This window comes from Castanea sativa, chromosome 5, assembly GCF_040712315.1.
Source record: "Castanea sativa cultivar Marrone di Chiusa Pesio chromosome 5, ASM4071231v1".
NCBI classification, from domain to species: domain Eukaryota; kingdom Viridiplantae; phylum Streptophyta; class Magnoliopsida; order Fagales; family Fagaceae; genus Castanea; species Castanea sativa.
Window position 1 is genome coordinate 2402758 of NC_134017.1, and position 27930 is coordinate 2430687.

The 27930-nt window shown below is 37.7% G+C and overlaps 1 protein-coding gene across 1 annotated transcript; it reads left to right on the forward strand.

The window, feature by feature from the left end:
• The first annotated feature begins 20758 nt into the window (after positions 1–20758).
• On the forward strand, positions 20759–25164 carry LOC142636047 (peroxisomal (S)-2-hydroxyacid oxidase GLO4-like). The gene is made up of 12 exons (XM_075810112.1): positions 20759–20886; positions 21503–21649; positions 21732–21856; positions 21940–21986; positions 22058–22135; positions 22288–22412; positions 22574–22631; positions 22797–22859; positions 23167–23236; positions 23679–23779; positions 24122–24226; positions 24750–25164. Exons 2-12 carry the CDS (start codon positions 21507–21509, stop codon positions 24927–24929), a joined length of 1095 nt encoding a protein of 364 aa, XP_075666227.1. The 5' UTR covers positions 20759–20886; positions 21503–21506; the 3' UTR covers positions 24930–25164.
• The last annotated feature ends 2766 nt before the right edge of the window (positions 25165–27930 follow it).

Here is a 27930-nt window from a genome sequence, read left to right on the forward strand (position 1 = left end):
TCTCTCTTCTTTTTACCACTTTTTTTCTTTTTCTCCGTTCTTTTTACTCTTCGTTTTCTTTCTACTCTCTTGCCGTAGGTTGTTTTCCTCACTTGGGTCTTTTCCCTTAGGTGCTTCCTGCTCTCCTACCATGGATTCCCCCCATCCGCTCTCTCCTTCATCCATGGCTACCTCCTCCTTTCATAGTGAGCTAATTTAATGGGATTTATCACTTTTACCCCTAGGGCTTCACCAGCTGTTTTTGGTTTGTTGTGGGCGTCTCTTTAGGATTACCCACTAACCCATTGGTTGCCCCGACCACTGCCTTTACTCAGTACATGTTCGTTGCACCACTACGACAAAATTCCATTTTGTTTGTTCTTGTTGTATACCTCTACCTCTAGGTTCAAATGGGTAAAGATTGGGCTAACTCACTACCTAACTCTATGGCATGCATCAGATGGTCCTAACCATCTATTACTTCTTTTGGGTAAGATACCATCCTAGCAAGATATATTCCCAAAAGAAGTCATGGCAGGAAACCAAATATAGACCCCCTTTTCCCCCCACCACCAAACCACACCCTCTGAATCCCTTTGACCATGGGCCCACCTCCCTTGTATTGGCTGGGTACTGGTTGGTGGTGCTCTGGCCCTTCTATGCTTGCTCCATTGTCTTTTGTTTTTGTCTCCTTTCGTTCCCACGCCGTTTCTGCTGTAGTAGATTTGTTTTATTTTGTTCTGCTGCGTGTTTTTTGTCTTATTTCTTCATGCGTTTCCTGCTGCATTTGTCATTTCCTTTTGTTTGACTTTTCTTTTCTTCATGTAATTCCTACTGCTGACACTTCCTGCTGTTCCTTGTTTTTTTTCATCGTGCTTCTCCATATTAGCTTTCACGCCTGTCTTTTTTATACAAAAGGATTTGGGCCTTTGTGGGCTAAATAATGTTGACTAGATCAAAAAGGTCTCGGGCCTAATTTGTCTTTATCTGCCGAAGCCATTCTGCCAGAGAACTGTATTATGCGGTAAAGCTGTATTCTGCGGTAGATTTGTATTCTGCGGTAGATTTGTATTCTGCGGCAGAATGGGCCTTAGTCCCCAACATGTGAGACAACTGGATGAGTCCTTAGCTTTCTGTAGAAGGCTTCCCAAATTTTGTTGCAGAATAAGATAGCCCCCAGTATACGAGAATAAGCCCTTAGCTTTCAGCAGAAGGCTTCCCATATTTGCTGCAGAATGAGCTTTAGCCCCCAGCATGTGAGACAACTGGATGAGCTTGGTATCACCTTCTCTTGGTGTTGATGCTCCATCATGTGGTTCAGGCATTCTTTGGTAAAAAAAAAATTAGATGTCATGGATCTACAAATTGTCATATTGTAGAAATTCTTCGTTGATAGAGAATTTGGGAAAGAGTTACTTCCCAAGCATGCTTTGGCTTCGTTCCACTGCAAGCACAATTACTTCCCATGTATTTTTTGCTACATATGATTGCGGCTATAGCTCCTTTGCAGACTTTTTCCAAAAACTCACAACCATGGTTCCTTTGCCGGTTTGATTGAGTGTAGCCCCCATTATGGGCTTTTGCCAAGAACTCACAACCATGGTTCCTTTGCTGCAAAGTGCTGCAAAGTTCTTCTAGGATGAAACATGGGCATCGATGAGACATGGGCATGAATGAGCTTCATGACTTGAAGAGTGCTGGTGGAGTTGCATAGTTTGTAGTACAAGTGATCTGATACATTCTTTCTTAGAAATATCATAAAGATTATGATCATTAATGCCACTCTAGGCATAAATCCTCTAAGGTGCTTCAAAGAAAACTTCTCAACTCTTCAAGGTTGTTGAATCAGTTTGCTAGTCCCGATAATGGGCAAAGAGCAATTTGCAAGCAGCTTGTAGATTTGGGCTTCTTTATGGAGAGTACGCAATAACTAAGTGGTTGGCTTCATTCCAAGGTCTGGATTCAATTTGGACACTTCACCACCCTGTCACATGCCTTCAATGTATTCTTTGGTTGAAAGCGGACGTTTCGATATCGCGGAATCGATTACTTCTCCCTCCTCCCTTCATTGATACTTATATATTTATTGATGTAGTACCAAAAGATTGATTCAACAAAAGTGAACATGAAAGGTTTTGTATGCACCTCTCTTGCTTTGAGAACAAGTCTCAAATATGTTGAATAAGATCTGGACTCAAATTTCTTGCTATAGCAGAATCGTCCAGTACCCTTTATGGGACAATTATCACTTTTGTTGTAGAAGAAAATCATGTTGAATTTGTGATTGCACTTAGAATGTTCGAGAATTCAATAATTTTGTGGTAGGATATCCTGCGAAAAGACCTAGTAGAATTCAATAAAAAAATTTTGTTGCTGAATATTCTGCGGCAGAACATTCTGTTGTGAACAGTCTACTGAGATATCTGCACTTTGGCTTCTAAAATTTTCTGCTATAAAATATTTTGCGGACGAACATTTTGCACGTTTGAAATTCAACAAATTCTGCTGTGAATAGTCTGCCGAAAGATCTGTACTTTCTGCTACGAAATTTCTTCGAAGGGACATTCTGCACTTCTGGAATTCAGCAGATTCTACTGTGAACAATCTGCCAAAGGATCTGTACTTTTGGCTACAAAATTTCTACGGAGGGACATTTTACACTTTTGGAAAAGTCTGCTAAAGGATACTTTATGGAGGAAATAATTATTCTCAACCATTATAGTAATGATGAAAATTTTCCTTTGGCTGTTATAGCTTCATTTTTTTGTTTCTAACTTTTGGTTTATAGCTTTTGGAAGAGAGTCCAATTCCAATTCGCAAAAACATTAAGTCAGTTAAAATCTAGGAATTGTGACACGTTATTTCTTGCAAATAGTGAATGAGCTATTATTGCTTCCCGACACTAATGTGAATGTGCTAACATGAGACCATAAAGTAGCCTTTGACATAGCTGATGGAATGCCCTGTAAGCAAGTCTGCTTTTAGCTTATAGGATCTAATAAGTCCTAACCAATTCTTTGATGATGAAACCACCACAATGAATAGAATGCAACTAAAAAAAATCTTATGAAATTAGCAGGTTTAGCTATGAATGATTTAGATTTTTTTTTTTTTTAAAGAGAGAATCTCACTCCAAACTTTCTCTAATAAGAGAATACACACAAAAAAATAAATAAATAAATAAAACCTATGGTGAAAAATAAAACTAAAACTGAATAAAACTTTCCCAGGAAACAAACAAAGGCCTACACAAAACAAAACCCACAATTAAAAAATCAAAGGTTTAGGAAAATTGAGCTACTTACGTAGATAATAAGAGTGTTCACGCCACTATTGTGTTTGGGTGTGAAAGCAGGGCCAGAGAGATCGAAGGTTTAGGTCCGTTGGTCATTGTTGCTGTTAGGAAAATCAGCAAAGAATTTTAAAGAAAAAAATAATAATAAAGAGGTGGAAAATTGTGATGGGGCCTGAAGAAGAAAGAAGATGGAAGAAAAAGAGAGTTGATCGGCGTTGAGAGATCTTAGAGAAAGTAAAGCTCGTGCTGATTTTGTGTTTGTGTCTATTGGGTTTTGTTTATGGATTGTTTTTTGAAAATAACACTAAAAGCCAAACTATTTTGTTAGTTAACATACTTTTGAAACAATTTGGGTATCTAACAACTCGAGTCTAGAGGACTCGATTTTGGGCATATAAATCGAGTAGATTGTACTCGATTTTTCCATTGCGCCAACAGTTGAGGTGGACAAACTGTCCAAGTAGGCATACAAATCGAGTCTAACGGACTCAGTTTCTCGTCATTGAAATCGAGCCTGTTAAACTCGACTTTGCTACATGGAAATCGAGCCTGTTAAACTCGACTTTGCTACATGGAAATCGAGTACATTAGACTCAATTTATAGGGGCCCACCAGTCATTATTTCACGCTCTTTTCAGCCACGTGGATATAAAACTCAAGTCCTTTAGACTCAATTTCATTAAAGTGAAATCGAGTCTAATGAACTCAATTTTGAAGAATGGCCACCGCCCCTCCACATGTAGCATGTGGGTCCCATCTGGGACCCTTTTTCCCCCTTACCCATCTCACTCAGTCTCTTTAGCTCTCACACCCTCTCTTCAACTCTCACAACTTCTTCACTTTTCCTCAACTCTCACACCCTCTCACACAACACCAACCACAACAACACTCTCTCACAGGTATGTTATATATTTATTGTGTTATGTTTTTACAATATTGAGAATATTTTTTGTTAGTTAATATTGTGCTTATTTGCTTATTAAAAAAAATTACAACATATTAGGAATATTTGTTTTTTTTTTTTGTTAGTGTAAATATTGTGATTAATTTATTTGTTAGTATATTGTGATTATTTGCTAGTTTTTTTGAAAAAATTAATATTATGATTAATTATTGGGAATATTTAGTAATAAATATTGTGGAGGGATCTCTGGGGAAGGAGATGCATATGGAGGTGGAGGGAACTCTGGGGCAGGAGATGCATGTGGGGGTGGAGGGGGATTCGGCCTACTGACATGGCTATGGCTGGCAGGAGTTGAGCTCATGCTTGGTCGTCTAGTATATTCTAGCGCTTCTGGATTTGCCCCATCGGTATCTTCCAAGGGAAGTTGGATAGTTATACGATGAAGGCGATCCACTGCCTTAAGTATAGCTGTAATCTGCTTGTACTCAGGATTGCCTACTGCATAACGAGTCAACATCTGCTTGTGATTGGCAACCTGCAATAAATAAATATAATTAGTACGTCTAACACAAAAATGGTGATACGTAACAAAATTTGAAAAGAAAGGTCGAAGCAATTACCATAATAAGAATCAACGGTGGTGTGGTCGACGAACCTCCAAGTCACCCTACCATACCAATGGAAGTATGGATGAGCAGGCGACATATCACCCTCTAGTCGTGCTCCATGAAATAGTAATTGTGCTCGACTATTCCATACTTGGATATGGCCAACATGTTTGTCCCTCCAATTCACTTTGGTCTCCCCCCTCAGGTCTATGGCATGAAGGGCGTCGTCAATATCAGCATTTAGGGGCATTTCTTATACCATCCCAAACTAACGAACAACACGGTCCGGTGTATGTTTCTCTACTAGTCAGAAACATACAAGTGGCACCCTCGCCATCCACACGTCCCTTCTTGTGACACAAAACGCAGGCAGGTGGCCTAATTCAGCTTCATATGGTTGTCACACCACCTAAAATAGCCAAATAAAAGGGCAGCCCATTATGCAATGTTCCATTATTTTTTACTATGAGCTATTTTATAGTTATAACAGTATACAATAGTCATAAACAATAGAAGAAACACAATTTGGGTACCTAGTTGGGATGCATAAAATCTAGAAGCTGATGGTACCGGACCAGACAGATTTCGGGGGGGCTATTCTTCATGCTTATGACCCACATGGTCCTACAATTAAGAAAGAGGGAGTCAATATCTACCAATTATGCAATCTAATAAAAAAGAAAAAGGAATTGTCTGCTAATGGAAGCTGAAAAAAATCCATACTGTTTATCTTTCTTTCACATACAACTATTATACTACATAAGCATCCTTAGTTGTAGAATAATACTTGAATAATGCTAAGTTCAATTAGTTTTTTGTTAGGAACCTAGAAGTTCCTAATGGGGATGAGTATGAATTGTAGGAGGATTAATGGGAATTGTAGGAAAATTGACTTAATTCGAGGTAGTCATCCTCCATAGAGAAAGAGTGAGATTAAGAGAGAGAGAGAGAGAGAGAGAGAGAAAGATGCACTAATGCACTAAGAAGTTGGTTTATTCTTCAATTGATATCTCATATTGGATTACAATCATGTATTTATAGAAGACTAGCTCTAATCTCATTGGCTCATATAGCCTCATCCTATTGGTTTGTTTATTCCCCATGTGCATTAATAATTCCAACATGTGCTAAATGTGATTAACATGCTTGGAATTGTAACTAACTAACTAACTAAATCTCAATACAACAATTATTATCCATATGCTTATAGCATTCCTAACATTTCCCTCCCCTTGAAAACACCTTGCCCACAAGGTGTTGTTGTGAAATAGCATCTTCATCAAAGGAGATCTTCCAATGGACCAATACCGTAGTGACATTTTGATCACCATATTCATGCATTTCTCTTTGACAAGGGGTCTTGTGCACTTTAAGGTTTCTTCTTCGTAGATCTTCAAACTTTGCTCAAATTCTTAAGCCTTCAATGGTTCTTCAATCTTCAAGGTCTCATTGGTTATTTGAACCTTGAAATGTTCTTGTATCCTCAAGACCTCATTTGATTCTAAAACCATTAAAATTCTTGGCACTTGTATCTTAGATTCTTGGATCACCGACACTTGGACTGCCAATTCTTGAATCTCAGACTCTTAATGGAAGCCTCCATTGGTGCATCAAGGATTGGCTCTTGGAAGATCATCATCACCTTCTTTGTTGGTTCTTTTGACTAAACTTCAAGGGCAGCATGTACATGTATATCATCATCCACTTTGACACAAAAATCAACATCTCGGCTTGCAACAACAGTAGTAGATTCTTCAAACTTGATTTGTTCTTCGAGTTTCATTGAATCAAGAGATTGTAACTCCTCTTCTATCATGTTCTCGAGATCCTCTTGTAATCTTGAGAGCTCTTCCTTCATGGCCATGTTAGATTCATCCAAGGCCTTCAACTTCTCTAAAATGGCATTGTGAGATTCGCACAAAGCCTTGAAATTCTTTGAAACTTCATTCACCATTTTTAAGATTTCTTGCCAATCATATTCACCCGTATCAAGATTGACGGCCCTAATACCAAATGTTAGGAACCTAGAAGTTCCTAATGGGGATGGGTATGAATTGTAGGGGGATTGATGAGAATTGTAGGAAAATTGACTTAATTCGAGGTAGTCACCTTCCATAGAGAAAGAGTGAGATTAAGAGAGAGAGAGAGAGAGAAAGAGAGATGCACTAATGCACTAAGAAATTGGTTTATTCTTCAATTGATATCTCATATTGGATTACAATAATATATTTATAGGAGACTAGCTCTAATCTCATTGGCTCATATAGCATCATCCTATTGGTTTTATTATTCCCCATGTGCATTAATAATTCCAACATGTGCTAAATGTGATTAACATGCTAGGAATTGTAACTAACTAACTAACTAAATCTCAATACAAAAATTATTATCCATATGCTTATAGCATTCCTAACATTTTTTTATCAACTTAAGTATTTGGGACAAGTAGGTCTAGACTTCTTTATCCAAAGACATAAATTTAATTGGTGAGAGAAAGGAAGAGAGAGAGAGAGAGTAAATTTTTTTTTTTTTCATCATTCAATGATTATAATTTTTTTGGCATGCTAGCTCACAAAATAATGATTACTTCTTATAGACTAGCAAGAGTGAAAACAAAAACTTTATTTTAATTCTTTTCCTTATCAATAGTTGTGGAATTCAATTAATTTTTTTTCCTATGCTATTTATCCACAAAACTCAGCAAAATTATTCCAGCAAAGGATGAGTTACGAAAGAAATAAAAAAGAAGAAGAAATTGAAAGAAAGAATCTAATTAGAAAAAAATAAAACTGAGAGAGAGAGATACAAGCTTTGTATCATATATATGGCCCATTCTTCCTACAATATTCTAATTGAGAATTTCCCATTCATGAAGCGTTGTATCTTATATAGCTGAAAGGAAAAATTAATAAGATACAAGCTTCATTATCTCAAATTAGATAGCACTGGAACAGTTAATACTTGGAATTGAGAATTTGAAGTAATCAACAACAATAAATGATGGGTAATCGTAAATTTAACATTACATATCACTAAGTTTATACCAATAAATGATTATCTAAACATATGATTAGTGGTGGAGCTAGAAATTAATAACACTTTTATTATACATCAATCATAACATATGACCTCAGTAGTTGTAAAACAATATATAAAAATAAATAAATAAATCCTATTAATTTTCAAAATTAAAGGAATATCAAGGTTAAAATTTTATTTTCTATGTCTAACAATGTGCCATGTCATTTAAAATTATGGATCTATTTCCAATAGAGAGAATCGGTCAAGAAAGAGACTTACTTAATAGACAATGGAGAAGGTCCTAATGGTGGGCCATATGCATCATCTGGTGGGAGGTCCATCCTTGGGCACAAAAAAGGGAATTTGACCCATGCCCAATACTGAACCAGTATCAAGGCCCCACCAATCTGACTGGCACCTCTGTCGGTTCCCCTACATAACACTCTGTACAACCATGCAAGGCAAGCACTTCCCCAATTGTACTGAGGTGGATTGTGAAGGTCCCTCAACATCTACAACCACATCATATGCACCCTATCACCAGACTTGTCAGCGAAAATTGTGTCCCCCAAGAGTGCTAGACTATAACACCGTGCATACTGATGCACAACCACCTCTGCTGCCCCATCGGGCAACCCTTGGTCAACTTTTTCAAGTAACTTGTTAATTTGGATCCTTTGTCCTTGAAGCACCACATAATTAGTAACAATTCCAAGCATATTCTGACATTCATCAGCCTACACCAAGTCAACTGTTCCAACAACTGCCTCACCATCGATTGGAATCCCCAAAAGAACCTCCACATCCTGTAATGTAATCATCATCTCATTATGTGGCAGGTGGAAGGTGTGGGTTTCAGGCCACCATCGCTCAATGAAAGCCGTTATCAAGTTATGATCAATCTCTCTAGATGGGGTCCTATGCAGCCCCTTTAATCCAACTCTCTTGACAATATCGAGGATGTGATCATCCACCATCGGGGGTCGTTTTTGAAACTCGTCATTGCGACCATGGCATTTCAGTGCCCCTGGATCCTGCACATGATAGAACCATGACAATGAGATGCAATATGCCATAACCTTTGTATATATGATTGTAGCTATTGGTCCCAAAAAACAACAATAAAGCGGTTATCAAGGGAAATTAGAATATCATCCCAAACAAAATAAAAAAGCAACAACCGGAGAAAAATAAAAGGATGCAATGCACTTGATACATTTGTTTTTAGCCGTTTATCTTGCTACTTATGCCGTGCATGTTAGTGTAAACATTGCCATAATAGCAATCCAACCCATTACCCACCATGTTTACAATGAATACATACATCAAAATTTGATTCTCTCTGGCTCTCACAATTTAATTTGGTTATCTTAATCCAATGCTAAAAGACTGAAACAATCAAACCTCTCTAAATCTTATCAATGGTAATGTCTTTAATTATCTAAGTGTAACCTTTATGTAAGGGTGTGCAACAGTCAACCAATCTAACTTAACCCAACTAATGGGCATGACTATGCATTCAAAGTTAGTAATACCATTGAAAAACTTAGAATTTTAGAAATGAAAAAAAAAATCAACATAATGTTGATTGCAGAATTTAGAGGGCTAAAACACACAAACAAAAGATAGACATCTACACAGCATTTATTTAATCAAGTTTTACCCATATTTTCCACCACATCAAGTAAACAAAACAACTATACGAAGGCTACCAAATCCATAATGAAACCCTGGCAAGTGAATCTCAAGCCTAGGAACTAAATCCATTAAAAATGTCAAGCTAAAGAAGTATGAACTTTCACTTGATTTGGTAGGAAGCTCATCATTTTCTTTTTGTAAGCACCTGATCATAGGTAATGTCATTATAAAATAGAAGGGAGAAAAGCTCTTCATTTTCTTGAGCATTTTAGACAACTAAAAAGACAAGTGGGAGGAGTGAGGGAGGGAGTGGCAGTGGTGGTGGTGGCAGCACAAGAGAGTTCCTAAGAACCCAAACCTCATCAAGAGGTTGGCTAGGACCACAATATGGCTTACCCATAAGACAAAAGTATCAAGTTTGAGCTCTAATAACAAATAAGCTAAAATTAATAGCTCATAAGCCTAACTGACCCTAATTGATATGCCCAAAAAGAGCATTGCAATAAAATCTATTTTGTAGAAGACAACATATAAAAAAGAGAAGATAATAAGGGTGATTTACCACACCAAAATGATCATTGACAATTATTTTCATGCAAGAATTTTAAACATGACAAGCAAAACTGACTTATTTTTCATATGAAAAACTAGCACAAAAATAAGATACTAAAGCCAATTTCAATTTGACAAACCAACATAATCGGATTGACCTTTTAACCAACCACACCAAAAATAATATACAACTATCAAAGAGAATAGGCAATAGTGGAAATTTTCATATCAAAGTTACCACTAATTCTTTTACTTTTGTATAACTAACTTGAACCCTTGGCAATAAAAATTACATATTGCCACAACCAAAAAGAAAAAACTTACAGAAACATAAAATATTAATGACAATTTTAGCATAATAAACCACCAATATTGCCACTGGTCTCTGGCAAGATTATGTGTTATTTATTTAATTTTGTTATATAAAAAAAGGGTTTAAACTTTAAAGTCAAATTCACAAAACTAGCATATACTGAATGATACAGTGCTTGAACTCATTTTTTTTCATGGCTCTCATATCGTGAAACTTCTATTTGATTGAAAAGACTGTCACATGAAACTGTGAGGTTCAACAAACTGGATTCAAGGGATAAAACAGGAGATTTTTTTTTTTTTTGGGGTGAGGTATAAGAATACTGTTATATTTAAACTCTATTATATAGCCATACATACTTTCTATTGATTAACATGGCTTTTTTCTAGGACAATTGCAAGGCCTAACAATCATTCACGAACAGAGAAGAGACAACATTATAAATCTCCAAATATCTTTCAAAACTAAGGACTACCTGGAAACATAATGATGAACCCTTTTACCCAAAAATATATGAGATTACATCTGAATATATCTCTGTTTTAATTTACAAAAGTTCCTTTTTCTTTTTGATAAGTAAAAGAAAGATTTAAAAAGAAAAAAATAGTAAAACTGGCTAAATAACACATGCTTCATTATGTTCGCCATATGTGCTAACAAATTCCATCCAACATTAATCTCTATATAACATTCCTTTATTACCCCAAGCTTTGATTGCCAGTAAAGAAGAGCATTCTTCTATGAAAGCAAAAGCACCCTTGCATCCCAAATCAAGCTTTAAGTAAAACAAAAAATCATTAATTTACTACATATATTCTTGATCATCAGCCTAAGCTTCAAAAAAATATTCAATACTTTGGAAGCATCTTCATGTCCAAGGTTTTTTTTTATCCCTTACTAGAAATAGAAAATGAATTGAATTCGACACGTTTTTTAATAAATTTTTATGTTGCACTAAGCCACTAACATGAAAGAATACATGATAGGTGGGCTTTGCACCCAATATAACCCTATCTAATTTACCACTAGTTTTGATGGGCTATAGAGGCCCAATTAGTGATGGGCATGAATCTGTTAACCTTTATGTAAGGGTGTGCAACAGTCAACCAATCTAACTCAACTCAACTAATGGGCATAACTATGCATTCAAAGCTAGTAATACCATTGACTAACTTAGAATTTTAGAAATGAAAAAAAAAAATCAACATAATGTAAAAGGATAAGAAGAGAATATAGAAATTCAGTAGGTGGTCAGTTTTAATTTTACCTCGCCTTCCCAAACAGCGGACGATCGATGTTATTTTAGAAACCTTAACACCAAATGATCCATGGGACCAAGACTGAACTCATCAACCTCCTCAGTAGCAATGGCAGCCATGCTACATGAAGTTTAGGGAGTCAAGAGTAATATAAGCACATGTTCTAAATAGAATTACAATTCAACCGAGCATCAATAATTGCATGAATCAAAAACAAAAGATTCAAAAGCAGAACTCAAAGCTTTTTGTCATATAAGCAAAATCACAAATTTTCTTATTAAATAGTCCGCATTTCGTACAGTTTTTTTACAATAATTGAAAGAATAAAAAGAAAAAAAGCTCTAATTTATTTTGATCAACTGCATGCTAGGACGATATTATTCTTAGTAATATCATGGTTTACAATTTTGTCAACATGATTCACACACACACACACACATGCGAAAAGAAAGAACTGAAAGGATGGTAGTCATATCCATAAAATATAATGTGATCACTTAATTTAGTGACACTGAGCACCCATTCTCTTGCAATAAATTCATCAAAAAATTGATATGCATCTTTGACTAACATTGTTCTCTTCAAAGTAAGGAAAATAACCTCCAAAGTCTTTATATGCTTTCTCACCAAAGCATCTCTAATGACGCTAACACAAAGTGTGAAGAAAATTATGAAAGCATTAAATGATTATAAACCAATTGAAGAATGATCCATACATGCTAAGAACTATAGTAATACAGAGACAAAAAGTCCATATTTAGCTGGGATATTGCAAGCAGAAGAACAAAGTCAAAGGCAAATGCAAAACTCAAATGATATGATCAATACTGGCTAAGAACTACAATAATTCTTTGCATCAAAGTGGTAAAGGTTGAGCATGAGAAAATCAATTCATAGGTATAAATAATTATAGATGTAAGTGCACAATTGCGCCTGGACCCAAAAACACACGTGGGCTCAGGCCCAACGAACTTTAAACAATGAAATTTGTAGAGTGTGGGCTCAAAATCTAGTTTAGTGATATTCAAAACTTGATGAACAGGCTAAAATATTACAGTGCTTGCAAATAAAGACAAACTGGGCAAAACAAACCTCCTCGGACGTAAGCCGAGGACAAATTGCATATTATCTGTCTTTTTCTTTCTCAAAGGGCACAATTCTTCATCTCCTGCCTTTCTTTGCCCTCTTTCCTCCTTAAATTCTTCTTCTTCTTCCTTCTTTCTCCACGTGTCACACAAATCACCCTATTAGCCATCCATCCCATCCTCCACCCTCTGGGAGTCTTTAAATCACAGCAAGAAGGCTAACTTCTACTATTCAGGGGTCACTCCCCTATTAATGCGGCCAGGGAGGTAGGTGTAGGGTCTTTAATGTGGAAGTGGCAGCCTTTTCATAAGATATTTCCCTCACACCGTTGCGTCTGGAGGGCGCCTAAGTCCCCCTTTTAACCAACGGTTTTTACGTAACCCTGCCTTGATCTTTCTGGCGAATCCCAGGGTCATCGTGGGTCTGTCCGAGGAGATATTCGTCCTCGGACGAATCCTCAGACTCTCGACTCATGGGCCGAGTTACGGTTCTAGGAGGCTTTTAGTCTAAACAAACTAGCGCCCATCAACAAAGCCCAATGCCCAAATACTTACTTAGGTCTTTTTAGTCCCCACAATAGCCCCTCAAAACTTTATTTTTCCTCATCCGAGGAGAAAAATAGGGTTTTGATCCAACCAGTGCTCCCTCCACACGTTTCGTACATCACTATGCGTGTGGGGGTCGTTTCATTCCTAAAAATGCCGTTTGGCACTTCGATTTTCAGAACGCGTGCATTTATGACTGCAAATTACACCCTGTTCCCCACGTTCAACGGTGAGATGAACATCCAACGGTCCTCATCATCTCCTGAAAATTTGGGCGAGAGAAATCCAACTTCGAGGCCGCCTCTCGCACGTCATGACGTTTGGAAAACTGCGCCATCATTCATTTCTTCAGAATTCAATCACATCAAAGTATCAATCATCATCTTTTCTCTTCAGAAACCCGTGGAAACTCGCATAACTGCAAACTCGTAAGTCCTTACTTTCTCTACCTTTTTCTCCTCGAATTCTGTCCTCGGCTTCCTTCTTAACCATATTCCTTCTTCAAACTAGCCTTTAAATGGGTAGATTTAAGTGTTTAGTTGATACCGCCGCTGGGATGGAAGGCTTTAGGGCCAAATACCACATTCCCAGTGATGTGGGTTTGAAATATTGTCCGGCAGAAGCCGTAGGTGATTCTAGGAAAACGGGAGAGGTCATTATCCCCATGATTGCCTTCATAAAAGGTGGGATGACCCTCCCTATGAGAAGCGTAACTAGGGAATACCTTCGCAACCACAGGTTGTGCCCAGACCAGTGCGCACCCAATGTATTTAGGGTCTTAGGAAATGCCGACGCTCTAAATGAGCAGATGGGCTTGAACCTCACTTGGCATGACGTCGTGTTCATGTATGAGTGCCACAAACTTACAAAAGTAGGTTACTACATTAAATCACGGTCTAGTGTAGTTAGGCTGATTTTCTGTCTGCCCAAGTCTAATAAAGGCATGAAGGACAACTACCTCATCGCCTCAGGCAACTGGCATGATGGCCCTCACTGCCCGGTCGTATGGGGAGACCCAGGTGTGACTCTTCAGGAGTTAATTTCTCTACCCCGTACTTCAATCTCAAAATTTTCTATTTGTTCATTTCCTTTTACACATCATCCAATTCGATTTCTCATATGCATTGCAGATCTAATCGTGCTTGGCTTTGTTGGTATTCTTTCTTACAGATAAACCACTCGTGCACCCTCGTTTGAGCCACTGCAACGTTGCTGATCTGAATCGCGTCCTGCGCTCAAAAGTATTCGTGAGTGAAGACTTACAACTTAAAGCGGCCCACTTAATACTAGGGTACAACCCAATATCCTCGGATTTCCAGGAGATAGAGAACGCAATCATCGCGGGGGATAGGAGGCGTAAGAGAATAAACGTAGCAAGGCCGCACTTTCTTTCTGACCACGACATCCCCGACGGCCCCAACACCATCCTATACACACAACCCATCGCGGCGATCCCTCTCTTAACACACTCCTAAGCAACCGCTGTTCCGGAGGAGCAAGTATCCTCTTCGCACACGTTGGACGACGAGATAGACCGATTTCAACTCGAGGACGTTGAAAGACCTCGAGGGAACCCGTTTGTCGTGCTATCTGACGAGGAGGAAGAGCCCACCGAGGCCTCCGAAATTGCAGGGTTAGTTGTTGCCCACCCAGAAGACGATTCCGATGAGGAGGACATGGACAAACTTCAAGGCCTTCTAACTAAGAGGGGCGAGAAAGTTGCCCAGAAGAGGGCGGGAGGTTCCCAAGTTCCTCCATCTTTGCCACCTCCCCCTCCTCCAGCCAAACCCAAACTTCCAGCTGAGGAGCCTAAGAAGAAAAGAAAGGGGGAGGTCGAGGAGACTGGTGGCGAAAAACAAAAGAAGCCACGACAACAGCCACAGCTAGCTCAGCAGCAGAAGCTAGACAAAGGCAAAGGACGGGCTCGTTCAATTGAGAGTGGGGAGATCAGAGACATGACCGAAGTGCACCGAGCACCGGCTACCTGGTCTCCTGACTTAAGACTGGACGGAGCACCAATTTCTTGCCAGTCCAGTATTAGGGCAGTCCAACAAGGCCACGCCCATCACCTAGCCGACGCGTTGGAACGCCCTCTTCTACTGCCCAAGGACATGGAAACCTTGGAAAAAATGAGCCAACCTCAGCTGTTCCTGTCTTTAAAAAGAGAATTAGCCCTTGTAAGTTTAACCTTTCATGAATATTTCATTTTTCATAATATCGGATTATTAATGAGTGTTCTGCTATATCTAATTCTCTAACACTTTATCGTAGGCTATTCAAGAAGTCTTTGTAGCCGAGAAGTTTGTAGAGGACTCTCGGAAGAAGGCCAGAATAGAGGCTGACATTCTGATGGAGACTGAGAAGTCCCTAGGCCAGGTCCTCGCAAAAAATGAGAAACTCACCTCTCAGATGGCTGATCTGAAAAGAGAGAGAGACGGTGCCGAGGCCAGCCTTAGAACTATGAGGACCCAAGTAGAAGGGCAGCGCAAGCTTCTCCACCAAAAGAATGATGAGCTCTCCCAAGCCCAAAAGGAACGCTCGGACTTGGAGAAGGAGCTCACGCGAATGAAGGAGGAGGCCGGCACATTCAAGCGCTCCCTAGAGGCCGCCAAGCAGGCGAGTTATGAGGAAGGGGTAGCTGCAACAGAAGACCAGCTGACAGAGGCTTTCGCGGTCTTGTGCCGAGAATACTGTCAGCAGGTCTGGGGGAAGCTCTAAACGTAGCAGGGGTTCCTTCAGCCTCCGAGCTGAGGAAATCCGAGAACGTTTGGCTTCCTCTGGACATACAGGAGATAGAAGACGCTCCTGCTGTTGCTCCTGCTCCTGGTGCAGCTCCTCCTGCTCTTCTTCTCGTGGTCCCAGAGCTCGTTCCAAATCCTACAGAACCTTCAGGTTCCAATAAAGAGAAGGAAGGGGGTGGGGATGCCAAGAAGGGCCTAAGCCAACGTATGGAGCCTATCGTTACTCCAATCACTACAACAGACGAAGGGAAAAAAGTCCTGTCTACCTTTGAATTGGAACTGAAAAGCACCGAGGCTAGCAGTACTTCTCAGCAAGACCCCCCTCCACGAGCTTAGGGCCGAGCTTAGGGCTTCTTTTTCTCTATATTTGAAATTTTCCATGTAATGATGTATATATTGACATGATTAATGGAAAACAATTTGATTTGATTTTCATTTGAGTTATGTTTGTTTCATCTTTTCATCTTTATGTTTACCATAAAGTTATCATTAGCAGACAGCGAACAGAAAGAACGAGATAAATAGGTCCATTTTCAGTAGTTTGGAAAAATTGAAAGATATATCAGATTTCTGCCCAACACTTAAAGATATATAACTTAAGTCTCAATTTAACCAGAGTTTTGTCCGACAAAAAATCAAAAATCAATCTTAACAAGGCATGAGGTCAGAGGACCTTACAAAACCAAGTTTCTATTTGATACTTAGTAATAGTAACTTAAGATGTTAATTTTCCCAAAGTAGAAGGCCCGAGGACCCGGCATAACTAAGGTTCTGTTTAACAAATAATAAGATATCAATTTCCACAAGGTATGTAGTCCGAGGACCATGCATAATCAAGTTTCTGTTTGACACTTAGTAATAGTAACTTAAGATGTTAATTTTCCCAAAGTAGAAGGCCCGAGGACCCGGCATAACTAAGGCTCTGTTTAACAAATAATAAGATATCAATTTTCACAAGGTATGTAGTCTGAGGACCATGCATAACCAAGTTTCTGTTTGACACTTAGTAATAGTAACTTAAGATGTTAATTTTCCCAAAGTAGAAGGTCCGAGGACCTGGCATAACTAAGGTTCTGTTTAATAAATAATAAGATATCAATTTCCACAAGGTATGTAGTCCGAGGACCATGCATAACCAAGTTTCTGTTTGACACTTAGTAATAGTAACTTAAGATGTTAATTTTCCCAAAGTAGAAGGCCTGAGGACCCGGCATAACTAAGGTTCTGTTTAACAAATAATAAGATATCAATTTCCACAAGGTATGTAGTCCGAAGACCATGCATAACCAAGTTTCTGTTTGATACTTCAAGAGTTGTAACTGATAGGTCCATATACATTTATAATTTAAAATATTACAGGCTAAAATATATTATAGGTATGTAAGTGTACAATTGCGCCTGGACCCAAAAACACACGTGGGCTTAGGCCCAATGAACCTTAAACAATGAAATTTGTAGAGTGTGGGCTCAAAATCTAGTTTAGTGATAGTCGAAACTTGATGAACAGGCCAAAATATTACAGTGCTTGCAAATAAAGACAAACTGGGCAAAACAAACCTCCTCGGACGTAAGCCGAGGACAAATTGTATATTATCTGTCTTTTTCTTTCTTAAAGGGCACAATTCTTCATCTCCTGCCTTTCTTTGCCCACTTTCCTCCTTAAATTCTTCTTCTTCTTCCTTCTTTCTCCACGTGTCACACAAATCACCTTATTAGCCATCTATCCCATCCTCCACCCTCTGGGAGTCTTTAAATCACAACAAGAAGGCTGACTTCTACTATTCAGGGGTCACTCCCCCATTAATGCGGTCAGGGAGGTAGGTGTAGGGTCTTTAATATGGAGGTGGTAGCATTTTCATAAGATATTTTCCTCACACCGTTGCGTCTGGAGGCGCCTAAGTCCCCCTTTTAACCAACAGTTTTTACGTAACCCTGCCTTGATCTTTCTAGCGAATCCTAGGGTCATCGTGGGTCTGTCCAAGGAGATATTCGTCCTCGGACGAATCCTCGGACTCTCGACTCATGGGCCGAGTTACGGTTCTAGGAGGCTTTTAGTCTAAACAAACTAGCGCCCATCAACAAAGCCCAATGCCCATATACTTACTTAGGTCTTTTTAGTACCCACAATAGATATAAACATGTTCAGAACTCTATTTTAAAAGAATTCAGCCACAAAACATTACAAAAGGCTACAAATATAATTCCTATGTCAGTATTTGTTGTTGAAATTGTAACTTGGTCTAAAATGTAAGTTATATAACTCAGTTATATATGATTATGCAAGATGGGCATGGTATTAGATATTATAAATTTGAAGAAGAGATTCATAGAGAGGGTTGAGAGAGACTTAACAAATAGCAAGCTTTAATGAATGTCTCTATCATTATGCAAAATCAAATGGCATATTACATATTTTTAAATGAATTTTAAGTTGGATGATACAAAAAAAAAAAAATCAATACCAATGATGTAAACTTTTTTTCCTTGCAAAAGAAACAAAAACATTGAATTTATGGCTTGAGTGAAACTTACAAAATACAGATTGTGTTTGAACAAAGTAAATTAGCCAAACAAACTCTTAGAATCATAAGGAAATAAGGACAAACACAAGCATCAAATCATCAACAACAGGTTATTAGCTTCCAAAATTAAAACTTTAACTCCTATTCCTTTACAGCTAAGACATAGGCATAAGTCCACGCTAATCTAAAAAAAAAACTAAATACAAAGAAATCAAAATTTGTCGGTTTTGCCATATTTCTTAAAGCCCAAACACCAAGCAAACACTATGGAGAGAGAGAGAGAGAGAGAGAGAGAGAGAGAGAGAGAGTCCTTACTTGTGATAGACATGGAGTCCTTACTAGCGAAGCCACCCAAAATACAGAGAAGGAGAGTGACGGACAGAGACAGAGCGACGGGTCTTTGAAGTTTGAAGAGTGAGATGAGAGGGAAGTTTGAAATGTGGGTGAGTGAATGAGAGAGTGAGAGAGATCGTGAAGTGAAGAGTTAGAGGGAAGAGTGAGAGTGAGAGGGAAAACCCAGTTTAAGGGGAGCGATCTGTGAGTGTTGAGTGATCTGGGACACGTGGAGGGCTGAAGGAAAATCGAGTTCAAAAGACTCGGTTTCCATTAAAACTAAATTGAATCCAGGAGACTCGAGTTCTTAAACCGAGTCCAATGAACTCGATTTCTTAAACCGAGTCCAACTCGGTGCCTACATGGACCAGATGTCCACCTCAACTGCTGCCACGACGAGAAAATCGAGTAATTTATACTCGATTTATAACTCCAAAATCGAGTCCTTTGGACTCGAGTTGTTAGATATCCAAATAATTTCAAAAGTGTGCTAACTAACAAAATAGTTTGGCTTTTAGGGTTATTTTCAACCAAAAAAAAAAAAAAAAATCCTTTGTTCATTTTTAAAGATAAGTATCAGGTTTTGTTAGGGCTGTCAATGTTCGACCTAACCCGCGAACACGACACGAACCTAACTTGGGTTTTTGCGGGTTAAGGTTAGGTCTTAATGGGTTTGAGTCATAAATGAGTCAACTCAAAAGCGTCACAATAAGAAATGTGTCATAAGCGGATCAACTCCTTAACCCGCAATAGACACGTTTGACACACTAATTTATTTGTGTCAACACAAAATAACCCATTTAAAACACAACTCATTTAACTCGTATAACAAATAAATATTCATTTTATTTTAGATTTGTCAAATACCTTTTATATCCAACCTATATTTTAAATTTAAAAAGAAAAATGAGTAATTACAAAAACTTACAAAGGATATAATTGAAAATTGAAACTTTACAAACCCTGAGGATATTATATTTTTGTTGAACTATATTATTTTGAATTTAGGTTGAAGTGTATGCACTTCTTTTGGGGTGTAAAGAACTTATTTCTAGATAGATGTTATATTTTTGTTGAACTATATTATTTTGAATGTGGGTTGAAAACTTGAAGTGTATGCACTATTTTTAGGATGTTAAAAAAAAAATCTTAATGGGATGTTATATATAATATTATGCAGGTTAAAATAGGTTGTGTTACATTCGTGTTAACCCAACATGATCCGTTTATTAAGCATGTCAAGTGGGTTGGGTCAGGTCAACCCGTCTTATTAACAGGTCAAGTTAGGGTTGAAGGATCATGACACGATTATTAAATGAGTCGGGTTCAAGTTGAGCCATTTAGTCGAATACCCTACCTCGACACGACACGAACTCAACATGCTAACCCGAATTGACACCCCTAGGTTTTATCCAAAAGACGAAGAGATAATTATCAGGTTTTTTTTTTTTTGAGAAATAATTACAACATGCTGTTAACCTCGCAGTTCAAATCGTTTTCCCCTAAACTGCCAAGCACTTTGTACATAGAAAGGTGTCAATTCAGTTACAAGACCTTTGTCAAGTATCAAGTTTTATTTTGTTAAGAAAAAAAGTGCTTTTAATTTTATTTTTTATTTTTTATTTTTTAAATATTGTATTGTGCTAATGTGAAAAATTATGGTATCTGCAGAGGTTTTGATTTTTTATATATATACTAACTTGAGCGCGTGCTCAAATGCTCTACTATTTTTTTTTTTTTTTTTTGTAAAAACTAATAATTTGCATATTTTATCATTTAGAAATATATATATTTTTTATTCAATACTCAAATATGGGAGGAACAGAACTTGGGTTGAATCCAGCTGAGGTGGCCTAATTTCAGAGTCTGGTTTTAACGCGACTTTGTTCATCATAATGACAATTATAACCTTGCCCATTTGTGCAAATTACACCACTCCTAGTAGCTCTCTAGAGTCTGGCCCACTAACATATTTAACTCAATTTAGATTTTTACTCTTTTTGAGTAGGAAGTCCAAATCATTACGCTTTTCCTTCAGTGGCTGCTCAGATTGTAATAACTCTAGGGACTTTCAATCTCAGCTCTTGTAGGTAAGTGCTGCTTATATTTTGATCATGGTCTGCTTGACCATCTTTTGATTAGTAATTAATGTTAATACTTTAATGGGTCATCATGCTTTTTATTGTTATCGATTGCTTTGGAGTGATTTCAGGCATTTAACTGGTATTGATTCTGCTTATGTAAGTACCATGTTGAATCTTTATGTTCTGCAGTACTCTGTAGACCATGATCAAAACATAGAAAAGAAGAAGGAAAAAAAAAAAAGGAAAAAGAAAGGTTTTCTGGGATATCATACCAATCCATATAAATATATACTGTAAATTGACTTGCCTTGCCTAAAATGGTGGTGACTGGTGAGGAATGGCCAATAGCCAGTACATAGTATGTGAATGGCTTTGATTATGATTCATCAAAGTAATACTACGTTGTGCAAGAAATTTAGAGTTGCTTGGGAACCCAACTTTGCCTCAACCTGGTCTGTGGCTATATCATAAGGCCTTAAACATGAGTATCACATATTTTAATAAATTCTTGCAATTATTGATACTATCATAATAAATGTCTTTATATGGTGTAGTCTCTTGAGAATGCATCTAGTATTAACTCACTGGAAAGTAATCCATCTATAAATGCTCATGTATCCAGGATAATGGAGGGTGAACCTGTTAATGTGAATGAGTTTCAAGAATTGGCTAGGCAAGCTCTTCCAAAAATGTATTATGACTTCTTTTCTGGGGGAGCGGAGGATCAACACACCCTAAAAGAGAACGTGGAAGCATTTCGTAGAATAACGTATGCTGCTGCTAATTCAGTTGGTGATTTTTGCTGTAAACTGGCTACAATGATTTCCTGATCAATTTCTATTGCTTCTCAGATTCCGGCCTAGAATGCTTGTAGATGTAAGCAGAATAGACTTTTCAACTACTGTATTGGGTTACAACATCTCAGCGCCAATTATGATCGCTCCATCTGGTCTGCACAAGTTGGCACATCCAGAAGGTCCAAATCTTCTTGGAAGAGTTCACAGTCTCTGTTGAAATTTGTTTGGATTCTTATTGACTTGCTCTTTGTGATTATTCTAGGAGAGATCGCCACAGCCAGAGCAGCAGCTGCGTCTAATACTATAATGGTATTGATTTTTAAATATGGAGCTAATTTTCTTGCTAAGTTTCATGAATTGTAAGTTATTTTTCATCGCAGGTTTTGTCCTCCGTGTCTTCCTGCACGATCGAGGAGGTTGCTTCCAGCTGCAATGCCATTCGGTTTTTTCAAATATATGTATTCAATCCTTCTTTAGCTCTTATAATTTCATTAATGAATTGTATATTTCTTTAGCAGCAACACTTTCTTTTGGTTGCTTTCTTTGTCTTTGTATTGGTGATCCTGTTCTTAGCAAGTCACACTGTAATCTGATATTCGTCTGGGAATAGGTATGTAAGAACCGAGATATAGCAGCTCAGCTAGTTCAGAGAGCTGAAAGAAATGGATACAAGGCTATTGTGCTGACAGTTGATGTTCCCAGGCCTGGTCGAAGGGAGGCAGACATAAAGAACAAGTAGATTTTTTCTCCTCTTTTTTTCCAACATTAATCATTTATATTCCCTTCACAGTTGGGTATAAAGTTCTCCATGTACTGGTATTTATGTTCCTTTCATGCTAACAGAATAAGCTTTATCTTAAATCTGATTTGAAATATGACTGCAATAAGTTATGCAGAATGATTGTACCGCCGTTAAAGAATATTGAAGGCCTTGTATCAACTGAAGTGGACAATGTGAGTGAAATTGTGTAACTCCCAATTGCCACATTGAAATGTGTCTGATGCATTGAATTTTAAAAAATGGACACATGTACGCATGTTAACTGAAGTTTTAATCTTATTTTTAAAATTTTAAAGCTAAAGCTTTTATTGTTACTCACTGAATAAAATTTTCTGCAGGATGAAGGTTCAATTTTAGAAGGTTTTTCCAAAGGGGCCCTTGATGCGTCTTTGTGTTGGAGGGTATAAACGAGTAACCTATTCTGCTTACCTTTTAATGTGCTGTTGCAAAAATGTTTGAAAGATTTTACTTGGAAAATAGTTTTTTTTCTCCTTCTGCATAAATTTTCAAAACTAGTTGTTTTACTGACACTGATTTTAGCATTATGTGTTTTAGTTGGTGCTTTTATAATGTAAAGGTTGAGGTGTAAGATACCATTGGAAGTGCCTATATGGTTTCACTTTTTATTTTTGCTTGCTGGGGGTGTGTGCAAGGGCCATGGTTTCTTACATTCTTATGAGTTTAACTAATGCATCACAACATACGCAGGACATAGGATGGTTAAGATCGATAACAAACTTGCCAATTCTAATCAAGGGAGTACTCACTCGGGAAGATGGTAGGATCTCCATCTTATGATATTTGCATCTCATCATTATTATACTATCACTATTGTTACTCATGAAGATGGTAAGGTCAAGCTTTATTACTGATATTCACATCTCTATTTTGCATCTTCCCTATTTTTTCCTTCCCTTAGTAACAGGAAGAACATTCTCTGCCTTTTGAAACTTTAAACTTTCAATGAAAATTTCAGTTAACCATCCTTTTTATCTTTGGAATTTCAAGTATAGGAGGCCTGTTAATCATCCTGATTGTGTGATTTATTTCTCACAATTACCTCCTCTATCTGCTCTGTCAAACATTTTTATGTAGATCACTTTAAATTCTGCATCTTTTCACGCTCTTGATAATTTACTCAGATCCTTGAATGTCATGGTTGCTTTACTTTCTGTTCAACGTTCAAATATCCTAAACATTTGATGCACTGTCATGGGCAGCAATAAAGGCGACAGAAGTAGGTGTTGCTGGGATTGTTGTCTCTAATCATGGGGGTCGCCAGCTTGATTACACTCCTGCTACTATTACTGTTCTGGAAGAGGTGAGGTTTTATCTCTACTGCTTAGCATAAGAATATTATTCTCATTGGGTGTGTAGGTGTGTAAACACAGATTCTACATTTTGCATCTCTGTGCTCCTTCTTCAATATAGATGTTGAAAGCATTAGGGTTTAGGGAAGTTTTGTACGAGGTAATGCCATAGCTAGACATCCTTAACATTCAAATTTGTATGAAATTTTAGCAATTTAATGCAAGACATGTACGTGGCCATGCATTCCTGCACAGGACTTTTCTGTCTGGATTTGTGTAGAGTTACACTATGCTCTTTGGCATGCCAAAGTTCAATCAGCAATTGTGGATATTTAGGCATCTTGTGATTGCAGGTGGTTCATGCTGTTGGAGGGAAAGTTCCTGTGTTCCTTGATGGAGGAGTGCGGCGAGGAACAGATGTCTTCAAGGCATTAGCCCTTGGTGCACAAGCCGTCCTTGTAAGCTCTCCACCCCAAACTATTTAATTCATGTAACTAACTTATGAATCTTCTCTTACACCATTTCTTCACATGCAATGTCCGCCATGTGGTTGCTATATAAAGAGAACAAGTAGTATTTTTTGGTCATGCGCTTGTGTAATTGCTTTTACGTGAGTTTCAACTGTCAATGAATGTCAGTGAATCCAACTGATGCCTTTTTGGGAAGCAGCTCTATCGTACTTTGCTTCTAGATTGCCATTTTTTTTTTTCAACTTATTGTCTAATTTCCGTCTAACTTGCATGTGCAAAAAAAAAACTTTTAAGTTGCTCAAGATAAATACCTAGATCATTGAAACACTTTGAGAGTGCTGGATATAATTGTAGGAGTGACACGCCTTGACAGTGTTAATCCTCATCACTCAATTTTTGATTCTCTCTCCATCCCAATGTCAATGCTGATATTTAAAAACCTCTTAAAATTTTGTGATTCTTGGTCAAAGCTCTCTAAACTCTATTGTAATCTATATATTTATTATTGCAGATTGGAAGGCCTGTTGTCTATGGGTTGGCAGCAAAGGGAGAATATGGGGTGAGAAAAGTCATCCATATGCTGAAGGATGAGCTTGAGCTCACCATGGCACTGTCTGGCTGTCCTAGTGTGAAAGATATTACTAGAAGCCATGTGAGGACAGAGCATGAAAAAATCCATTCAATGCTCTAATAAAATATTTGAAGCATTCGGACAATGTCCTAAAGAAAAATGATTCAGATCATCTATAATACCTTATACATTTGTAATCACATTGTTAACAATAAGTAACTGTGAATAGGTGTGGAATTTGTTGAAATTTCTTCAATGATCAAGCTGGCATGTAGATAGTGGAATTGGACCATGAATACTATCTTCTGCCATATCTATGTCTGTTTTATATATAAATTTGGTTCTATATATGCAACCTTGAAGTCCATGTTAAAGATATGGGTTCAGAGCAGAACTCCATTGTATTCTCCTACTCTTAAATTGTACTAGGAGTTTAAGGATTGATATTTTCTACTTTTCTATCGGTAGATCTTTGTAAATTTTACAGAATAAAACAAAAAAATGCAAGCTCAAGCTCATACCCTGAGAAATTATTCCATAAACCTGGGTAGAAGAATATGCGTCTCAAAGTTATTGATTGAAAAATACATTTTGAAATGGGGGACTTTTTTTTTTCCTTAAATTCTTATAAGTGGTAAAGACCAATCATGGAAGATTGGTAGCATGGTAGTGAGAGAATTTCACGGCGGCAATGCTGAATTCACTTCTGGCTTGAGGCTGATTAATGTGATGGAGCCAAGCTTGATGAGAAGAGAGATGGGCTCATTGATGCATGGGTGTTGCCAAAAAAAAGAGCAGGTGTTAGAAAAAAGAAACCTCAAGTATCTGTTTATAACTATCAAATTATCAACAACAACAACAAAAAACTGATTGAAAGTGGAGAATTATTGCCAAAGTCAGCAACTACTTCCACCACATATCTTTAACTTGGAAAGCCTTGAATTAGTATTGTTGTGATAAGTAAGATGGCCCATGGTTCTTTGTTTCCTTTTGCAGTCTTTAGTCTTTACCAATAAATGTAAAATATAGAAACAATCCATAGCATGGATCAAAAATAGTGACTGCTCCGGAAAGAGAGAATGATGAAACAAGGGGTTCATGGAGACGATCTTGCAACTTTTGAGTCTGGAATTCTATTTTCAACTCTCATCTGATGTCAATTAAAAAGTGTTGAGGGTCCTTTTTTTCATGTTTTACACCAAGCCATGTGTCTTGCATCTATTAGACATCTTTTTAGTCTAGGTGTTAGTTTGGATACAAACGCGTCTGCATTTGTGCTAGCGGCTGCATTTTTATATGGGTTTCATGCACTATTCACGAGATATACAAGTACGGATTTTAACCAATTTTTCTTTAAAACTGGGTCTCATGGCACTATTCACACGTGTAAAAATTATTTTGCTACAGTATTTTTAATTTTTAGTTTTCAGTAATAAGCGGTATCCAAACACTCTTAGGCTTTTCTTATGGAAGTCAGGTCTGACATCTTCGGGACATAGGCTTTAGAGTCCCATTTTTCCATTACCAGTATGTGCTCAAGCATTAAATCTGGTCCAAGAAGCTCTGCTGCAAAATTAGCTTATTCTCCTCTTCAACTACCGCAAAAGGGGCTGTTCTCCACTTTCTGCATAAGGAACATTATTATGCTGTTAAAGTGAACTTTTCACCGCTTTCTGCAAAGGGAATGTTACTCTACTTTCAACTGAGGCTTTCTCCACTTTCTGCAAAAGGAACAGTACTCTGCTTTCCATTGAGGCTCTCCACTTTCTGAGAAGAAACATGTTTTCTTTACTATTGCAAGTCTACACAAAAAGACACTAAAGCCCAAAGAAAGTTCTCATCAAGCAAATGTTAGTTCGCTACATGTTAGCATACATACTCATAAATATACAAATACATATATATTTATATATATACTTCGTAAAATGGGTTAGAACAAATATAAATATAATGCTTTCTACAGAATGACAAAGGCCAAAAAGGTCTTAGCTCCCAACTCCCATAGCCTTTTTGCTTAAGATTAGCTCAAAGCTGTGGAGTTTGGAACATGAGTCAGATTGGCTATGAAGCTCAAAGAGGAGTGTCTTTTTTGGGAGAGAGGAAGTACTTCAGTGGTGCATGCAAAACTATTTTGCTAAGGGGTTTTTCTACTATTTCAAAACTACTTTGCTGCTATTTTTCTCTTCTAATGCCTATGACTTTCTCTGTTGTTGTTGTTTTCTTTGTTCTATTCTTATTTATGCACAAATTCTGGGACTTTCCCTTCCCTCCACCAAGCCAAAGCCATGGGACCCATCATTTTCTTCACACTGCTCGATGTCCGAAATTACGGAATGGTTTTACTGACCTTCGTGTTCTGCAGTTCTTTCTGTTCTCCCTCCCTTTTTTTCATGGAGTGCTCAGAGCCTCCAATTCTCTTATATAAATAATCTGGGCTTCCTCGGCTTATTTCAATTCTTTGGGTTGTTCTGTAGCAAACCTTTTTTCTTTGGTTACTTAGCTAGCTTGGCTAGGATGTGGATCTAGTAGCAAGTCCTTTAGGTCCTTTCTTCCTTGCTTTTCATGGGCTTTTCTCTAGTGGGCTTGGGGCTTTATTTGCTGACCCATGTTAAAAATGGGCACCAACAAAAAGAAAGAAATAGAGGAAGAAATGCTTTTTCCATCATGATTGCATTGCCAGTTGCTACCATCATTGGTTGCAAAAATGTGTAAAATGTAAAAAGTGCTTAATTTGGCATATTTTAACCAAAAAAACACCCACATTAATCTTTGTAAAAATGTACAAATATACCTCATGTGCAAATATACACTCATGCAAATGAACAGTAACCGTACATATATATACACAACTACTGCTCATTGTGCAAATATTTTTTTTTTCTCTCTTCTACAACAACTAGCAGCTTCCCCAACGTCTACAACAACCCAACGCGTCAGAATAAGGAAGCAAAAAATAACCACCCAACCACCAAACACTGTAACCTAGCACAGAAAATTAACCCTAAATTAACAGAAAATTAACTCAAAATAAACAAAAAAGCAATTAGAAAACCTAATTCAAAATCAAGACAAACCCAACTGAAAGTCAATCAAAACTCACCGGAAAACCCAACCCAAAATC